General features: G+C 35.3%; 1 protein-coding gene across 1 annotated transcript in view; it reads left to right on the top strand.

The window, feature by feature from the left end:
• The window catches only part of LOC101898649 (uncharacterized), a 129,439-nt gene that overhangs the window by 41,738 nt on the left and 68,833 nt on the right, over positions 1-18,868 (top strand). The window contains 2 exon segments of the mRNA XM_059127621.1: positions 7,452-8,248; positions 18,405-18,771. Of these exon segments, the coding sequence (XP_058983604.1) occupies positions 8,138-8,248; positions 18,405-18,771 (478 nt within the window). The 5' untranslated portion in view covers positions 7,452-8,137.

Here is an 18,868-nt window from a genome sequence, read left to right as displayed (position 1 = left end):
TTACGCTTAAATTCCATCACGAATAATTTTTTTTCTGGAAAATTCTCACCAAAATGCTTTTGTACGCTTGTAAACAATATAATGAGCTATCACTGGAATAATTTTAACAGCTGTCGGACGAGTGGCTTAGAAATGACAGCAGTCTGAAGTTGGTTGCAGTTTTTTCATCTCACCCTGTATTTATGCTCGAAAGGATGTAAATTTTCGATTTATCTTATCTTCCATTTTCGTTTCTAAGTCTGTAATGAATATTACAATGTGTCAAGCTTTGACTTCATAGGGAATTCGATTCGTACTATATAACATTAGGTATAATTCTTCGGATATTTTGAACTTTTGTGGAAGAGATACAAGAAACATTGAACCGATATATTCCATTTTTACATTAGATCTAACATTGACAAAAAATATTTATCTGAAGGGGTTGTCCAATTTTGTCAATGCATGCAACTTATATAAATCTGAAACAATTATTACCTAGTTTAAACCATATCCCGTCATATGTATAAGTGATGTGTTTATTTTTTTGAACGTCCTTTATTTTGAACGTCCTTTATTTTTGACACAAATTATTGTGATGCCCGATGTTTGAAGAGAATAGGGTACCAATTTCATATCGTGAGGAAGTTATTTTGACCCTCTTTTGGAGAAGTAAAAAAAGGACTGAAGTAATACTTTTGTATTTTCCACTATTCTAAAAAGTTTGTCATTTTGCAGAGAACTGTCCATATAGGTCCAAATATGACCCCATATAAAGGTACCATCTGATATTAGGTATTTGGATGATTATATCCACATTTTTCAATGAATTTTCTTTTCTGAGCTTACTTTGGATGTTCGGTATAGGTATCATCTTCCCGGGTAAAAAAGTGTCAGTACAGTTTTTTGTAGCCCCATATAACGATACCTCCCGCTATTCAGCATTTTCACGATTTAGGCCACATTTTTTTCAAGGAAATTTTCGTAAGGGGGTCCAATCTCATATACAGGTCCTTGTCTTCGTATAGCCCCATTCAATGGATCTCCCCGATATTTGCTATTTTGATGAATTTTCCCACATTTTTTTAAAAGAATTGTTTCCTTAAACTCCATATAATTATACATTCAGCTACTCAGTATTTTAAAGATTTTGGCCACATTTTTCCACGGAATTGATTCAAAATTGGTATGTGAAACCTACTATAGACAAAACTTGTCTATGTAGGATCACATTGTTGTATCTCCCCATATAAAGGTACCATCCTCTTTATTATATTTTGAAGATATTAGACAACGTATAAAGGGCATTAAAAATTCAGCTCTGCCAAACATAAAGCTTTTTTGCTTCTTCAAAATAATTAACTTACATGTGGAAGGTATCCACAATCTAATCTATCCCCTAATTTAATCTAGGGGTAAAAGCCGTTATTTTGCTGAGAAACATTTGCGATCGTATCAAATGATATATGCCCTTTGTAGGTATTGAAAAGGATTTTCCACGAGGATCATGAATAGTTTTGCTTTTGAATTTATTTGGGCCCCAAATTTGTCACTCCCAGATACCAGATCTATTGCACTCTTCCACTGTTTTCCATACATGGTATATAATTTTCCATGTTTTCCCCACCTTCGTAGTCGATGTATGCATCCCTCAAATCCATGGTAAAATTTTTGACTTTAAAAATGTAATTCCAAACGAAACAAATTCCCAAAGTGTTACACTGTGAATGTTAAACAGTGAATAAATTTACTTCTAAATAAACATAACATTTTCGACTTCATTAAAATTCTGAAAACATTGCAAACAATAGCAAATTAAATAGATATTTTTTGTGTTGTTCTCGATACACAATAGCAACAGAAAAAATATAAAAAAATAAACGACGAACCTGATAATTTCTTTTGTATATTTTGCAATACAACAACAATAACAACAAAAACAATAAAGGAAATCAAAAATCAATAGGCACACACACACACACATACATAGATACAAAGCTATTGTGTATTTTGTATATATTCCTATTTTCTATTCTCTCTCTCTCTCTCGGCATTATCGAAATGTAAGATGTGTCGTTGTTTTTCCTTTTTTTTTTGTTGCTTTGCTACAACCTGGCGGCAAAATCGTTTAAAGGAAACTACTACAAAAAAATAATAACAGCAACAACAAAAACTATAAACTTAAACAGGAAGGAAATGTTTGTCATTGTAGTAGTGGTGCTGGTGATGATGTTCATGTGTGGCTTGCGTTCAAAAAAAAGCAGAAGAAGAAAAAAATCTGTTAGACACCTACATAACTTGTGTGGCTCTATAAGCCTATTGAAGTTTCTCCATGGAGAGTGTGCAAGCAAAGAGGAGACGTGTGTGTGTGTGTGTGTGTGACACAAAAAGAAATCAAAATTCTTCCACTATTTTTCCTGAGCATTATTGAAATGTATTGAAGCATAGAAAACGATTGCCAGAAACAATTTTTTTTCCATTTTTGAATGACAAAAAAAAAAAAAAACTTTGCAAAAGGAAAAAAATCTGAAAACATGTTTTTTTTGCCTAAGAGCCAAAAAAATGTGTTTCTTTGAAATCAAAAATTTGACCCTGAAGCTGGATTTAAGAAAAATTTTATAATAATTTTTGGAATACATGTACATATAGCATATTCATGGGTAGATATGTTTGTGCCGTAACATAACCTAATTTAAATAACAATTATATACAAAGAAATAAGTACAACAACAATGATGGTAGCTGCAAGTTGTTAAGTCACATGAAATGTCCTTGCCTTCCATGGAAAAGTTTTCACAGATCTAGCTCTATGGCAATGACATGGTTTTCTTGTTTGCTATTTAATTCGCCAGATATAAAGTGAAATTGACAGATACACACACAGAGTGATGATGGGTGTATTCAGGTGGTTCATTCAGAACATAAAAGAATATTAATTTATTTTGCAAAACGAAATCTTTCTTTGTCATCCGGTCTGCAGGACCTTAAAATATTCTTTGGAGATATATTATATATATGTATATTTATAAACTGCGTAAACTCCTATGCCGATTTAACTATACCCGTCTGTTAAACTAACGGTTGAGCTCGCACTTTAAAATGAAGCTTTGGTATTTTGCACGCATCGGTCCACGTTTACTGTTTTCCAATCTACAACCAAATCAACTGTATTTTAATATTTTGGATTCTCAAGAGGTATATTTGCTACACGCAGAAAATATTCAGTGTAGGTCCGCCATTTTCGTGTAGCCATATAAATTTACATAAATTTTTACAAAATCGACTAAACCAGTTGTGATTAAATATTTCGGATTCTTGGTGAAAACTCTGATATCAGATATAGCTCCATATAATGAAACTTTAAATTTTAGGTTTTTGAGTAAATTCGATTTAAACAGAACTAAATTTTTAATATTGTAGAGGGTTCGGCCCTGTCGAACTTAACAATGTTTTTATATTTTTCCGCCGATTCATGGATTGAACATGCTAGCAACGACATCGTTAGGCGTATGTGTCACATTCAACATTACTAATAATGTCAACAATTTTCCCTCAAATTAAAACTGAATTATAAAAATAATTTGGATTGTGTTAGTAATTGATTTTCTCTGAAATTCTGGAAACGATTGTATTTTTGCAAACTTAATTTGGAAGTTGCCGTCAATGCGAATGTTTTTATACCCTACACCACATTGTGGTAAGGGTATTATGTCTTTGTACATCTGTTTGTAACATGGAGAAGGAAATGAGAAAGATCCATTGTTACTTTTGAGGATCTTCATAGATTCACTTTCTGAGTCGATTTATGCATGTCAGTCCGTCCGTCCATATAGTTTTGTGAACAAAATTCAGGTCTCATTTATTATCCGATTGAGATGAAATTATCCAAACAATATTTGTTGGTCCAAAGGACGATCCCTTTTGAAATTGGTGAGAATCGGTTAAGAGTTTTGTCAAGATCGGTTTAGATTTGGATATAGCTCCCATAAATATCTCTATCCGATTTCAGGTTTTTTGTGCACCAAATGGGCTGCATTTTGGCACTTTGACGGAATTCAGCCACTTTGCGGGGGAGATACCAGAAGGAATTGTTCGATCTCGACCATCTTTATTGCTGATCTTGTGTAGATAGAAATACTGAGATGTACTAAGTCTGAATAGAATTTGAATTTAATTTCGCGATTTAGGAGTTTCACGGATTTTCAAAATTTTGACACTTTGTGGGGGAGGTACCAGAAGGACTGGACTGATATATTCCATCTTTACAACAAACCTTAAGTAAACAAAAATATTGTAAAGTGTGGGTAATTTGAAAACAATCATACTCTTACATCACATTTTATAAGAGTTATAATTATTCAAAATTTTGACCCTTTGTGGGTGAGTTACTTGACGGAGTGGTACGATATTGTTCATTTTCCCACCTAACCTAGCACTGATGCAAATATTTGGATTAGAAAAGCTGGAGCAAAATCGGATTATAATTTTTCTTTTTGTTCAGTGAAATGTTTTTTTTTTTGAAAGTTTCAATTTTTAGTGAGGGAGGTAACAGATAGAGTGGACCGATATTGCCCGCATCCAAACTCCATCTAAATTTAATAATAATAAAAATTCGACCAAAAAATCCTCGCATTGTTTTCGGACACTGTATAATAAAGACAAGGAAATAACACCCTAATACCCTCCACCTTTGGGTAAAGAAAAAAATTTATATAAATTTATCTGAATTTAAACGCGTTCCACTATGAACTACAAACGCCAGTAAGAACGTTTGCATAATGCTGCTAAATTTTCAAAAAAAAAAAAAAAAAAAAAACAATGTGGGTGGGCCTGTTGCCTGGGGCAATACCAAATCGGAAACCTCTATAGCCAATTTTATACTTCAAAGATTGTCATCTACATATTATTCTAAAATACCAAATTTGAAAGAATTTCGTGTGTGAATGTGACTAGGATTATCAAAACACCGAATATCGGTGGGTTTCGTTATATGTGCATTATAGGAAAACGTGGACCTAAGTATTTAATGTTAAAACCCATTATGAACTACATATACAAATTTTTAGACAAATCCGTAGAAAAATGTATCAAATATCATGAAAATACTGAATATCTGGATCTTCCGTTTTATGGGGCTATACAAAAACGTGGACCTATATATACAATGTTTCGCCACTGAAGCTAGAATCCATTATGAATTACAAATACCAATTTTTAAACAAATGAGACAAAAATCATCAAATTACCGAATATTAGAAGGCACCATTATATTGCGACTAGGCACATTACAAATGTGGGTCTAACATAAAGATAGTTAAATCGATTTAGAATTTTATGGTGAATACTTACAGGGTGAGATAAAAAAACTGCAACAAAATCTAATATCTTTTTTGCAGTTTCTAATAATTTTTAAATATGTTTTTCTTTTAAATTTTTGTTGAATGAAAAATATCGAAAATAGCATCAATTTTTAGATAAGTTCAGATTTGTTCGAATAGGTCAACTTTGGCACGAATTATGGACTTCAAACGGCCAATGAAACAGTCACACGTTGCCCGAATGTTGCTTTGCGGTATTTTGCCCATTCTCGGCGAAGCGCTTGCTTGAGGTGATCGACACTTTGGTATTTTTAGTGCCAACCGTGTTTTAAAAAATACTCCAGACACAATAGTCCAACGGATTGGTATCCGGAAATTTTGTTGGCCGTTATGCGCTGGAAATGAAGCGAGGAATCTCATTTTGTAACCATTCTTAGGTGGCGCGTGCTGAGTGCGATGGTGCTGAGTCCTGTTGGAATGTCCAAGGTATACTGCCAAATTGTTTGCGTTCCCAAGGCTTAAATACACCCTCCAGAATATTTTCGCGATAATATTTGGCATTTATTCTGATGCCACGATCGATTAATACGAGCGCAGAGCGACCGTCGGCTGTTATGGCGGCCCACACCATTACCATGGCCGGCACTTTAGTTCTGGTGGCCAACCGAAGGTGCACATTTCCAGCTGACCTCTTTGTTTCGGGTTTCGATCAAGTCGCTTCTTTATTTTTCGAACCATTTTTGCTGATGTTGCTGTTTTCTTCCGTCCACTTCCTTGACGTCAGGCTACGCTACCAGTATCACGGTAACGAGCGAAAGCCACTTGTGGTTTTCCAGCCAAATATAAAGAATTCACACTATCACGCTTGAATTCCATCACGAATAACTTTTTTTCTGGAAAATTCTCACCGAAATGCTTTTGTACGCTTGTAAACAATATAATGTTCTGTCACTGGAATAATTTTAAAAGCTGTCGGACGAGTGGGTTAGAAATGACAGCAGTCTGAGATTGGTTGCAGTTTTTTCATATCCCCTTTATACTTATATTCTGACCCTACCCTTGCCAAATTTCGTGATGATCGTGTCATAAATGCGACATGTTGCATATTACAAGTGAGCATGGACAGACGGACGGATGGACGGACACACATATCTAGATCTAATCAGCTCGACAATATAGGAAGATCTATATATAACTTACCACGTCCAGGACCAATATTTTTTTCGGGGCCTCAAAGCGATATAGGACATAAAAACCTTGGGTATTATCGACAAATATGGCGCCCTTCCAAATTTTATGACAAATAAGTGCAGAACATTTTGGTTTTCTACGATGCTGTTTAAAGCTAATTTTTAATAGTATTTTAAAAATAGGTTAAAAAAGAGACCAGAGAGCTTAAGGGTAAACATTTGCGGCCAAAAATGCCTCACATTGTTTTCAGTAATATTTCAGAGGAATCTGTATAACAACAATGAAAGGTTTCTAAGGAATTAAACAATTTAAAAAAAAATAATATTGGGAATTTACATCCATTTTTTTGCGGTGGATTTTAAAGAATAGCTTTTTAACTTTCTGCCAAAAAATGGTGAACTTTTCATTCAAAATACCATTAAAGAAACATTCTGAGGTTCGTATATATCTGGTGTACATACTGAGAGTGTATATGTGCCAGTAAATATACTCTCTTGTTTAATGTAAAATTCAAATCCTCCAAAACGAATAATTTTTTCGTAACACCCCACATTAATATCTACTAACATCATCCGGACCAATTTCTCTAAACCCCTAATTCATTATTCAACATTGTTCGCCAAAAGAAAACATGAAAAAATTCAAATGACAAATCAAACGTTGATGAACTAATGGAATTGACAACATGTGTTAATCATTATTTTCATCAAATTCAATTAAAAAAGAAAACTTTAACAAACTCACTCACATCCCGGACGTACAAAGACTCCCGCACACATACATACACACACATGTATACACAGTCAAACAGAGAACTTTTTTTTATCCAACAAACAACAAAGTTTTCCCTTTATTGTTGTTCATTTTGAGTTTTTTTTATGTTCTTGTCTTGTTGGATTTTTGCAATAAAGGTTCTCTTTAAAAAACCAAATAATAAAAAACAAACTTTTTTTCTTCTTTTAGATTAAATGCCGAACAAGGGGCTTGATATTGCAACAACATCGAGAACAACAACAACCATAAAACAGAAGCTTTCTTTCTTTTCACTCCCGCTTTCTCTCCCTCTCTCGATTGGGAATATTCCGTTGTCATTGTTGTAGCATTGACATTTCAATGGATTCATTTGTGTGAGTGCAGTTCACAAGCCTTCAATACCTGACAATGTCAATGATCAAACAAAGTCGAACGATGACAACGCTGTCATTTATGCCAACAACAATGCTGGATGATGTGTCGATGCAAACGATGTCTATTACCTCAATGAAGATGACGATGATGATGATGGCAAAGACTACGACTTCCATGATGATGATGATGACAAACGCCGTTTCAGTTCGATGCTGCAGTCAACACGAATAATTTCTCTGTGACACAAAGACAATTTCAATTCTACACAAAAAAAAAAAAAAAAAAAAACTTAAAACAATTAAAAAAACTAAAGGACTCTAGAAATTGTGCCAATGTGAAATTTAAAAAAATCTAAAAAAAAATACTTTATGCATCCTGAAATCTAACTTTAATAACATTTCAAAATAAGTCCTCCAACAAGCCAATATTTATATTCAATCTACAACCATAACAACAACAACAAAAGTGCAAAAAATAAATTCAACTTACAATCCATTGCCATCATCTTCAACACCATAACCATGGACAAGAAAGGTTCCTCGGGTTCATCCAAATCCAAATCAAAAACGAAACAGAAAAAACTCAAACCTAACAAGGAGTCCAGCACCTGTCTGGATGTCGATTTGTGGGAGGTAAGATTCACAAACATATATACATATTATTATTTTTGGAAATAGCAATTCCCAATAATATTTTAAACGTGGAAAACCCATTGGGAGTTTTTGGGAATTTTATTCTTCGTCTTCTTAGCTGGTTTAATGCTGGATACAGTTAGCATGAATCTTTTTTTCGGCGAATTTACAATTTTTAATTCAGGAGAAAAGGATCCTGCAAACTATTGGAAATTAATTGTATATTATTTTCCTCATGTAACAGTTTGTAGTACAGAACAGGGTTCCAATTGTTAGCGTTACTCATACGCAATTAATTTAAAGCCAAAATAAATATTAAGCAAGTAAAAAGGCATCTAAGTTCGACCAGGCCGAACTTTTAATAACCCCCCACCATTTCGTAGAAAGTCTAAAAATTTCAATAAAAAAGCCGAAAGCTACCACTTAAATGAAAACCGTTTTATGGGGACTATACGAAGACGTGGACGTGCATACGAAATTTTTTGTCATAGGCTGTAGTGCCCATTTCGAACATTAAATACGAAATTTATTACAATTACGGTGAATAATGTCAAAAAAAAAAAAAAAAAAAAAAACATGAAATACGGTGTTTCGGGAGGTACCGTTAAATGGAGGCTAAACGAAGATATGGACCTGCATACGAATTTTTTTGCCATAAGTTGTAGTACCCATTAAGATCTATCAATACGATTCCGAAACGATTCCGGTGAATAATGTTGCTGAAATCGTCTAAATACCGACAGTCGGGTGGTACTGTTATATGGGGGCTATACGAAGACGTGGATCTGCATATAGAAATTGTTGTCATAGGCTGTAGTACCCCTTACGAACTTCAAATACGAAATTCGAAATAATTCCATAAAAAATGTCGCTAAAATTATGAAAATACCGAATATCGGGAGGTACCGTTATATGGTGACTATACGAAAATCTGAACCTGCATACAAAATTTTTTGCCATAGGTTGTAGTACCCATTAGTATCTTCTAGTACGAAATTTGAAACGGTTGCGGTGAATAATGTTGCTGAAATCATCAAAATACCGAATATCGGGAGGAACGAAAACGAACTTAACCTGCCTATTGGTAAACTATACATGTATGCAAAATTTTAGCCTTCTATCTCAATTCGGTCGAAAGATAGCGTGATTACAACAGACAGGCGAACAACGCTAGATCATCTTAGAATTTTACGCTGATACAGAATATATATACTTTGTAGGGTATGTTATGAATATTTCGAGGAGTTTCGGAATGACAAAGTTAATATATCTTCCATAGAATGGTGGAGGGTATAAATATGGGATAATTTTTTCCTGACATATTTCGAGAAAAAAATTAAATATGACTGTAAGGAGTTAAATAGTAGCGGTCGCACGGTGGCTTATTATTTAATTTTTCGTGGCCAAACACCCAACCTCTTATGGTAGTTGATAGAAAATATATGAAAACAAAATAATCCAAAAATAAGCTGAAATATGATACCGTTCATGATGAAATATGTAGGCATGTAGGAAATCATCATTTCCGAAAGATACATTCATTTTTCTACTATGTTCTATAAAGGATTTGATAATGCTTGACAAATAAGTGGAATTATAGTCCTTAAGAAGTGGAAACTCACTAAAATGGACTTTCTATAGCCCACGCCACATAGTGGTAAGGGTATTATGTTTTTGTGCATTTGTTTGTAACATGGAGAAAGAAGCAAGATAGACCCATAGTTACTTTCGAGGATCCTCATAGAATCACTTTCTGAGTCGATTTATGCATGTCCCTCAGTCAGTCTGTCCGTCCGTCTGATCATGTATTTTTGTGAACAAAATGCAGGTCGCATTTATTATTCGATTGAGATGAAATTTTCGAAACAATATTTGTTTGGTCTAAGGAAGAACGCTATTGAAATTGGTGAGAATCGGTTCAAATTTAGATAAAGCTCCTATATATATCTTCAACCAATTTCGGGTTAATTGTGCATCAAATGGCCAATATCTGTCTAAATGACCTGCATTTTGAAACATTCAACCGTACATTCACAAGTACATCAAATTTGGTGAAAATTGAATCGGATATAACTAAAGTCCCTCACATGCGTAATATGCACTCCACAACAAAGATATTTGAGACCTAACATTAGTCACAGCTCGAAAATACCGCTGCCAAATTGTATCTAGATCGGTTCAGATTTTTTTTTTCAGCTTCTATATACATCTTCATCCGATTTTAAGGTTATTGTTCACCATATATAAAATATCAGCACAAATATTCAACCGGATTTTTTCATTTGCTGAAATTCGGTCGAGTATTTCTATTGCTCCAATAAGTAGTTTTTTAATATAATCCCAAATTGTGACTTCTCTAAAACCATGATGTCCATTCAAATAAGGTAAATATTTGGTATGATCTACTTCACATAAATTCGCAATAGGGTAAGTGTACAGTAGTCGGCACTTTTAGGATTTTCGATTTTTCAAACTTTCAACATTCTGAGAGAAATCTTTCAATTGCTAAAATATAAATTTGTCCAGATTCCAAATCTTGTTTAGTTTTCGAAATAATAAACAAAAATTGAATTTGTTTTTATTAAATTGGCAAAATTTGCAATTTTACTAAAATAGTAGTTTTTTTGCCAGTAGTCGACACCAATGCTCGGCATGTCTATTTGCCAGTAGTCGGCATATGGTATTTCAGTAAAAAAAAAATATTATTTTGTATATTTTTTACAATGCTATATTACTAATTCAACGACGATTTTGTGAGGAACATATTTTACCCATGGTCTGAGAGTATCACTAGGCATTAACTTTATAATTGTGAAGGTTTACTAGCCAGCGAACTGTAGCATAAAAAAAACCCCTCGATTGAACAATTAAATAAATTGGTAAAATTGATTTCAATGTCCGAATTTCGCTTATATTTTGGTAAATATTAGATCAAGGATAAAAATGGGAAATATAAGTCCCCTGTTTCTGGACCATAAACTCAAAATTTAAAATTTTCCATAAAAATATATTTAAATTAAATAAAAAGCGAACAAAAATATAAAATGTATTTGATAAAATATACACGACAAGATGAAATGGCTGAAGGTAAATCTTAAAATTTTGCACTAAGGTCACTCTTGGTGCATAGGCGTGTGATAAGGCTGGGATTCTAGAAATTCATACTTAAAGTGTGCGAAAAGTACTAAAATTTACTAAACATGGAATGGAGTAAAAGATAGACGTACAAAAGGGTTTCTTGGAAATTCGATACAGGAATTTGGTACAAGAATCAAGATTTGAAAGCAATTTTGGTACTGTGTACTAATTTTGGAAATGTGTTCTACAAGTGCACGAAAAATTCTAAATAGTACTATATTTGGTACTGGGTGAATAAATAGTGCTTGAATTCTGAAATTCGGTATGAGGACTCCTCAAATTTGATATTAAGGTATCTTTTGGTATCTGGAATTGAGATAGTGAGGTAATTCTGGAATCGTGTACTATAATTGTACGAAAAGCCCTAAATCGCACTAAATTTGGTATTGGGTGAAGGAATATAGCTGAAATCTTGAAATTTGATATGGATGTCACGGTTGGTGTCTGTGCTTGAGAGTAGGAGGTGGTTTTGGATCTGGATGCTATAATCGTACAAAATAGAAGTAAATTTTTAAAAAATTACAGAGCTGAAATCCTGAAGTTTGTTATTAAGGTCACTTTTAGTATCTAAGGTTGAGATATGGAGGTGGTTTTGAAAATACGTACTATAATTGCTCGAAAATTACTAAATAGTAGAAAAATTTATATTGGGTGAATGAATAGTGTTGGAATCCTGAAATTTGATATGATGTTGGTGTATGTACAGGGTGAGATGAAAAAACTGCAACCAACTTCAGACTGCTGTCATTTCTAAGCCACTCCGTCCGATAGCTGTTACGTCAAGGAAGTGGATGGAAGAAAACAGCAACATCAGCAGAAATGGTTCGAAGAGTAAAGAAGCTACTTGATCGAAAACCGCGTCGCAGTGGCCTTAAAATGGCTTGTGAGCTGAATATATCGCAATATTTGATTCGGCAAATATTGAAAAATGAGCTCGGGTAAAGCAATTAAAATAACAAAAAGTGCAATAACTTACACCGCAACAGAAAGATAATAGACTCAAGTAGTTGCTTCGCTTAGCTGAATGTGGTGAACTGCCGAATTTGGTTTTCTCCGATAAGAAAACATTCGTTGTCCAGCAGTTTGTAAACAAACCAAATGATAGTGTTTACTTGCCACAGAAGTCAGCTGAAAATGTGCACCTTCGGTTGGCCTCCAGAACTCAAGCGCCGGCCATGGTGATGGTGTGGGCCGCCATAACAGCCGATAGTCGCTCTCCGTTCGTATTAACCGACCGTGGCATCAGAGTAAATTCCGAATATTATCGCGAAAATATTCTGGAGGGTGTATTAAAGCCTTGGGCACGCAAATATCTTGGCCGCAGACCTTGGGCATTCCAAAGGGGCTCAGCCATATCGCACTCAGCACGCGCCACCCAAGAATGGTTATAAAATGAGGTTCCTCACTTCATTTCCAGCGCACAATGGCCACCAAAATCTCCGGATAAAAATCCGTTCGACTATTGTGTCTGGAGTATTTTGGAGAGCAAGCAAGTGCTTCGCCGGGAATGGGTCAAAATACCGTAGATTAACATTCGGGCAACGTGTGACGGTTTCATTGGCAGAAGGAAGGAAGGCCATTATTCGTGCCAATGGTGACAAATTCGAACAATTCTAAAACTTGATCCTATTTCCTACATGTTTTGCCTTCATTCAATAAAATTAAAAAAAAAAATATAGCGTTTGACTTTGTTGCAGTTTTTTTATCTCACTCTGTACAATCTAGTGGAGCGGTAATAGATAAGAGGCAGCAATACGCAAAGTCTGTCAAGCCGTTGGGGCTCTAGCATTACTAGAATATTCCTTTGTATATAGCAATCGAATAAGCTGGAACTACGCTTGAAATGTTTTTATGAGGCTTTAATTTCTTTAAATGTATCTTTTTATTTCCTCAGTCTTATGACTGGAGAGGGTAGATATGATTTAATACGACCAAAACGTGCCTCATGGAACCAAATCCGGATCCAAATCCTTTGGACCAAATTCGTTTTAAGACAGTAGGAGTCGATCTAGCGATGTCCGTCCGTTCGTCTGTTATTTCGAAGGAAGTATCCGATTTGGTCCAGGCATAGTACATCGTAATATTATTATCAAACTTAGATTGGGTTAGGAGATGGGAAATATCGACCAACTCCTTTTTGCACCTCCCAAAAATTCGAAATTTCCCAAAAAAAAATAGTGCACGGGAGGGATCGGACATTCCTTCCGGTACCTCCCCCACAATGTTTTGAATAACCAAAACGATCATAAAATAACAAAATAAACATCTGGTGCTCTTCATATTTCACACATCCCATATCAGACTAACACAAGATATCGGTTCACTCTTCTGCTACCTTCCCTACGAAGGGTCAACATTTTGAATATCCAGGCACCATACACCCGATTCCATTCACAATTGGCACATCTCAATATTTCTATCAACACTAGCTCTGTTATAAAGATCCTAGAGATCAAGCCATTCCTTCTGGTACCTCCTCCACAACAGGTCAAAGTCTTGTAAAACTAAAACGATTATAAAATCCGAAATAACCATCCTGTTCCCTTTATATTTCACACTTCCTTTTCGAAAATCCACTTTTTTGTTTGAGTTCTCGACTTTTTTCATTACATTCTAATGTTCATTTGTAGTGCATCCAGCCCCCAATGGAAAAAGCAAAAACGGAAAAAACACACAAAAATAAATATACTGTCCTACAAGCAGATGTCGCAAATCTGTCATGGAACTTGAGTAACCTTGTATGTGGCAAAAATTTATTTGGAAATTGCCAACAATTGACGTTGACACTTTTTTTGCTTTGTTTTGTTAGTTTGTTTTCTCGGCAAGTTTTTTCCTTTTTGGTGTTGGTGGTGTGGCGAGAAGAGGTTGGAGGAGGCCAATGGGTGTTATAATAAATGCAAAGACATGATGGTTGGAACATTTGCTAGACTCATATCCCTCCTTCGACAAGATTTTCATGACCACAGCAGCAGAGCAACAGCGATGAGCAGCAACTGTTGTATGAGCAAATATTTTAATAGACAAACACACACACACATACAAGCGTATATACACATACACTTATGTTGATGTGATTTCCATTATTTCCAGCGAATGTATTTGTGAATGAATGGCCTTTGCCTTTTGTGAGGGGCTAGAGTGAGGGAATGTTGGCAAAGTAGGGGGAGGAAAATATAATATAAAGTATAAATGTAATAGTTTCCTTGTACCTTAGTTTGGTGGGCGGAAGGGGAGGAAAAATATTGTTTTTTATTTGTTGGCTAAGTTTTTTCCTTATTTTCTGCCTCCTTCTTTTTTTGAAATGAAATATCAACCACGTCAACAACAATTTGGCCAAGAGCCAATTTAAACATTTGATAGCTTGAACTCTAGCTGGACTGGACGAAAATATTGTTGTTTTTCTTGTTACTGTTGTTGTTGTTTTTTCGTTAATTTTATTTTGTCCAGTTGTGCAAAGAGTACTTAACTGCCAGATATCTTAATAAATCCAAATAGCCTAGATAGTTCTAATAAACTATTTCCTTGGCTTCGAAGGAGGAAGAGGTCGTCGATCACAATATATCAGCACAGAATGTGAAAAATATGTAAATTTCGAAATGACTTATTGGCATATTTTAATCATTAATAACATCGGCCAAAGACATATTCATGTTCGTTCTGTCTCTTCAATAAATCATCAATGTGTTCTTGGCAGATTTGTTTGTTCGGGCGGTTTTCTTCTTTTTTCTGCACGGTGGAGGAAAATCCCATTACGACGACATATTAAGAAAATTGTTGGGTGATTTACTATAATGGAATTTTCTATTCGTCATATGTGGTGATGATTTAATGGGGTAAGGGGAATGGGGAAAAATGAGGATGGGAGGTGGATAACGGCCATAAGTCTTCCATAGGTAAACTAGAATTCCAAAAGAGAACCAGTGGGGAATGGTCAAAAGTAGGGCGGGACTGACTATATGATACCCTACACCACCATGCGTAGATCGTACCAACTATGAACCTTATTTGAATGCGTATTCTGGCTTTAGAGTAGTCACAATTTGGGAACGATATCCAACTCTGAATCGATTTTCAACCAAATTAACGGATCTTTTTTACCTCTAGTACCAAACACCCTTACAGTACAACGTGAGATGAAAAAACTGCAACCAACTTCAGACAGCTGTCACTTCTAAGCCACTCGTCCGACAGCTATTGAAATTATTCCAGTGACAGCTCATTATATTGTTTACAAGCGTACAAAAGCATTTTGGTGAGAATTTTATAAAAAAAAAGTTATTCGTGATGGAATTCAAGCGTGATAGTGTGATTTCTTTATATTTGACTGGAATACCGCAAGTGGCTATCGTTAGAGCTCTCCAGCATTTAAATTTGAATAAATCTTTTTGTGTTTCGTATCATCGCTCGTTACCGCGATACTGGTAGCGTAGCCCGATGTCAAGGAAGTGGACGAAAAAAAAACAGCAACATCAGCAGAAATGGTTCGAAAAGTAAAGAAGCGACTTGATGGAAACACCCGTCGCAGTGGCCGAAAAATTAATAGTGAGCTGAACATATAGCAATATTCCATTCGACAAATAATGCAAAATAAGCTCGGGGTAAAGCCATTGAAATTCCAAAAAGTGCAAGAACTTACACCGCAACAGGAAGAAAATAGACTCAAAAGAGCTAATGAGTTGCTTCGCTTAACCGAAAGTGGTGAACTGCCGAACTTGGTTTTCTCCGATGAGAAAACATTCGTTGTCCAGCAGTTTGTAAACAAACAAAATTATCGCGTTTACTTGCCAAAGAGGTTAGCTGAAAATGTGCACCTTCGGTTGGCCACAAGAACTCAAGCGCCGGTCATGGTGATGATGTGGGCTGCCATAATAGTCGATAGTCGCTCTTCGCTCGTATTAATGGACCATGGCATCATAATAAATGCCGAATATTATCGCGAAAATATTCTGGAGGTTGTATTAAAGCCTGGGGCACGCAACCTTGGACATTCCAACAGGACTCAGCACCATCGCACTCAGCACGCGCCACTCAAGAATTGTTACAAAATGAGATTCCTTGCTTGATTTCCAGCGCACAGTGGCCACCAAAATCTCCCAATACCAATCCGTTAGACTATTGTGTCTGGAGTATTTTGGAAAGCAATGTTGGCACTAAAAAATACCAAAGTGTCGATCACCTCAAGCAAGCGCTTCGGTGGGAATGGGCCAAAATACCGCAGAGCAACATTTGGGCAGAGTGTGACGATTTGATTGGCCATTTAAAGGCCATAATTCGTCCCAAGGTGACCAATTGGAACAAATCTAAACTTATTCTAAAATTTGATGCTATTTCCGACATTTTTTGCATTCATTCAATATTTTTTTTAAAGAAATGTAAGAATGATGGCGTTTGACTTTGTTGCAGTTTTTTTATCTCACCCTGCAGAAGACCTGTTAGAAATCTGTAGAAAGAAGACTTCTTATAGATATTTCATAGTTGGAAGAAATTCTTCTAAGAAGTCTTTTTCAGTAGACATAAGAAATTCTTGAGGCTTTTTAAGAAAACCCAACTTTTAACAATCTGATCCGATTCTCACCAATTGCAATAGGAGTAGTCTTTGGGCCAAGCAAATATTGTTTGAAAATTGTTATCGCAATCGGATATTAAATCGGAAAGTAAAATATATGGAAATGCGGACGGACTGCCATGCATAAATCGACTCAGAAAGTGATACTATGAAGAGTCTGTAGAAAGAATACTTCTTATATTTATTTTATAGTTACAAGAAGTTCTGCTAAGAACTGGTTTTCCGTAGAACTTATTTCATAAGAAGTTATTAAAGCCCTCTATGAAAAGCAGACTTTTCCCAGGGTTTCTATGACGGGGAAGCTTTTATTGGCCCTACATGGATAGGAAACCATTTGATAGTCTGCTATTGTTGAAGGACCTCGTATAGGTCTTCTATAGATACAAAGTCTGGTATAGGTCTTTTATAGGTAAAAGAACTTGTATAGCTCTTCTAGAAAGAACACCTTGTATATATATTCTAAACAGAGGAGACGCTGCATTGGTCTTCAAAAGAGAGAAAAGAAAGAGGACATTTATAGGTCTTCTATAGATAGAAGACCTTGTATAGGTCTTCTATAGATAGAAGACCTTGTATAGGTCTTCTATAAATAGAAGACCTTGTGTAGGTCTTCTAAAGATAGAAAACCTTGTATATGTCTGCTATAGATAGAGGACATTTATAGGTCTTCTATATATAGAAGACCTTGTGTAGGTCTTCTATTGATAGAAGACCTTGTATATTTCTGCTATAGATAGAAGTCCTTGTAAAGGTCTTCTATAAAAAGAAGACCCCGTATAGTTATTCTGTAGATAGAAGACCTGTTATAGGTCTTAGGTTTTCTATAGATATAAGACTTTGTACTGGGGTTCTAAAGATATGAGACCTTTTTTAGGTCTTCTATAGATAGAAGACCTTTTATAGGTCTTCTATAGATAGAACACCTTTTATAGATGACGTTGCGTAGGATTTCTATAGAATGTTTGTCCAAAGTACTTTTTAGTACTTCTTCGTACGAATTTCCAAAAATCTCATCTAATCGCCCACCTAGCCACCAATAGCGACCTATATACGAATTTTCAAGATTCTATCCCAAGTAGTTTTTTCGCGGCTATGAGACTATCAGTCATTAATCTTTGACAATTGAATTTTTGCATGTGCCATTAACAAAACTTACCTTTATACAATTCTGAATGAATTAGATTTTTATTTATTGCAATTCCTCCACAAGACATCAGTCCACTTTTATGGAAAATCTATTCTTATCTAAACAATCAATGTTGTTGTTTGTGTTTTTTTTTTTTTTGCATTTTTATTTTGATTTAACCAAGCGGAAATTTACAAATAAATATTTTGATTTTGATTTGTTAAAATTCCATTCAACTTGACTGCATTGATGCTGATACTCATGATGATGATGATGATGATATGGATGTGTTATTGTTTTCTTTTCATGTTTTTCAATTTTTGCAGGAAAATGAAGATCGTTTCACTTCCATTGAATTGCCTCCGGGCCAAAAAATGCCATACAACAATGCACCTGCCCCCATTCCGGCACCACCAACACCCAAACCTGCCAAAGTGGATAAATCATCGGCGGCCAAGGGACAGCAGCCGCCAGCAGCGACCATAACCTCGGTGCCGACAGTGGCTACGTTGCGTGACGTCGACTCACATGCGGCCCTGCTCACGTTGGACGTGACGGCCCAGAGTGAGACCAATGAACCGGAACGAGGCAATTGGACGGGTCGATTTGATTTTCTACTCTCGTTGTTGGGTTACTCAGTCGGTTTGGGTAATGTTTGGCGTTTTCCGTATTTGTGTTATAATAATGGTGGAGGTGAGTAAATAATTTTAAGAATTGTTTTTTATTTTTATGATTTTGTTTTGAAGACTAATAATAGTTGTTAATAGATATAGAGAATTGCTCCTGAAAT

The sequence above is a fragment of the Musca domestica genome, unplaced genomic scaffold, assembly GCF_030504385.1.
Source record: "Musca domestica strain aabys unplaced genomic scaffold, Musca_domestica.polishedcontigs.V.1.1 46, whole genome shotgun sequence".
NCBI classification, from domain to species: domain Eukaryota; kingdom Metazoa; phylum Arthropoda; class Insecta; order Diptera; family Muscidae; genus Musca; species Musca domestica.
Note: the sequence above shows the minus strand (reverse complement) of the source record. Positions and strands in the feature narration are given on the sequence as shown.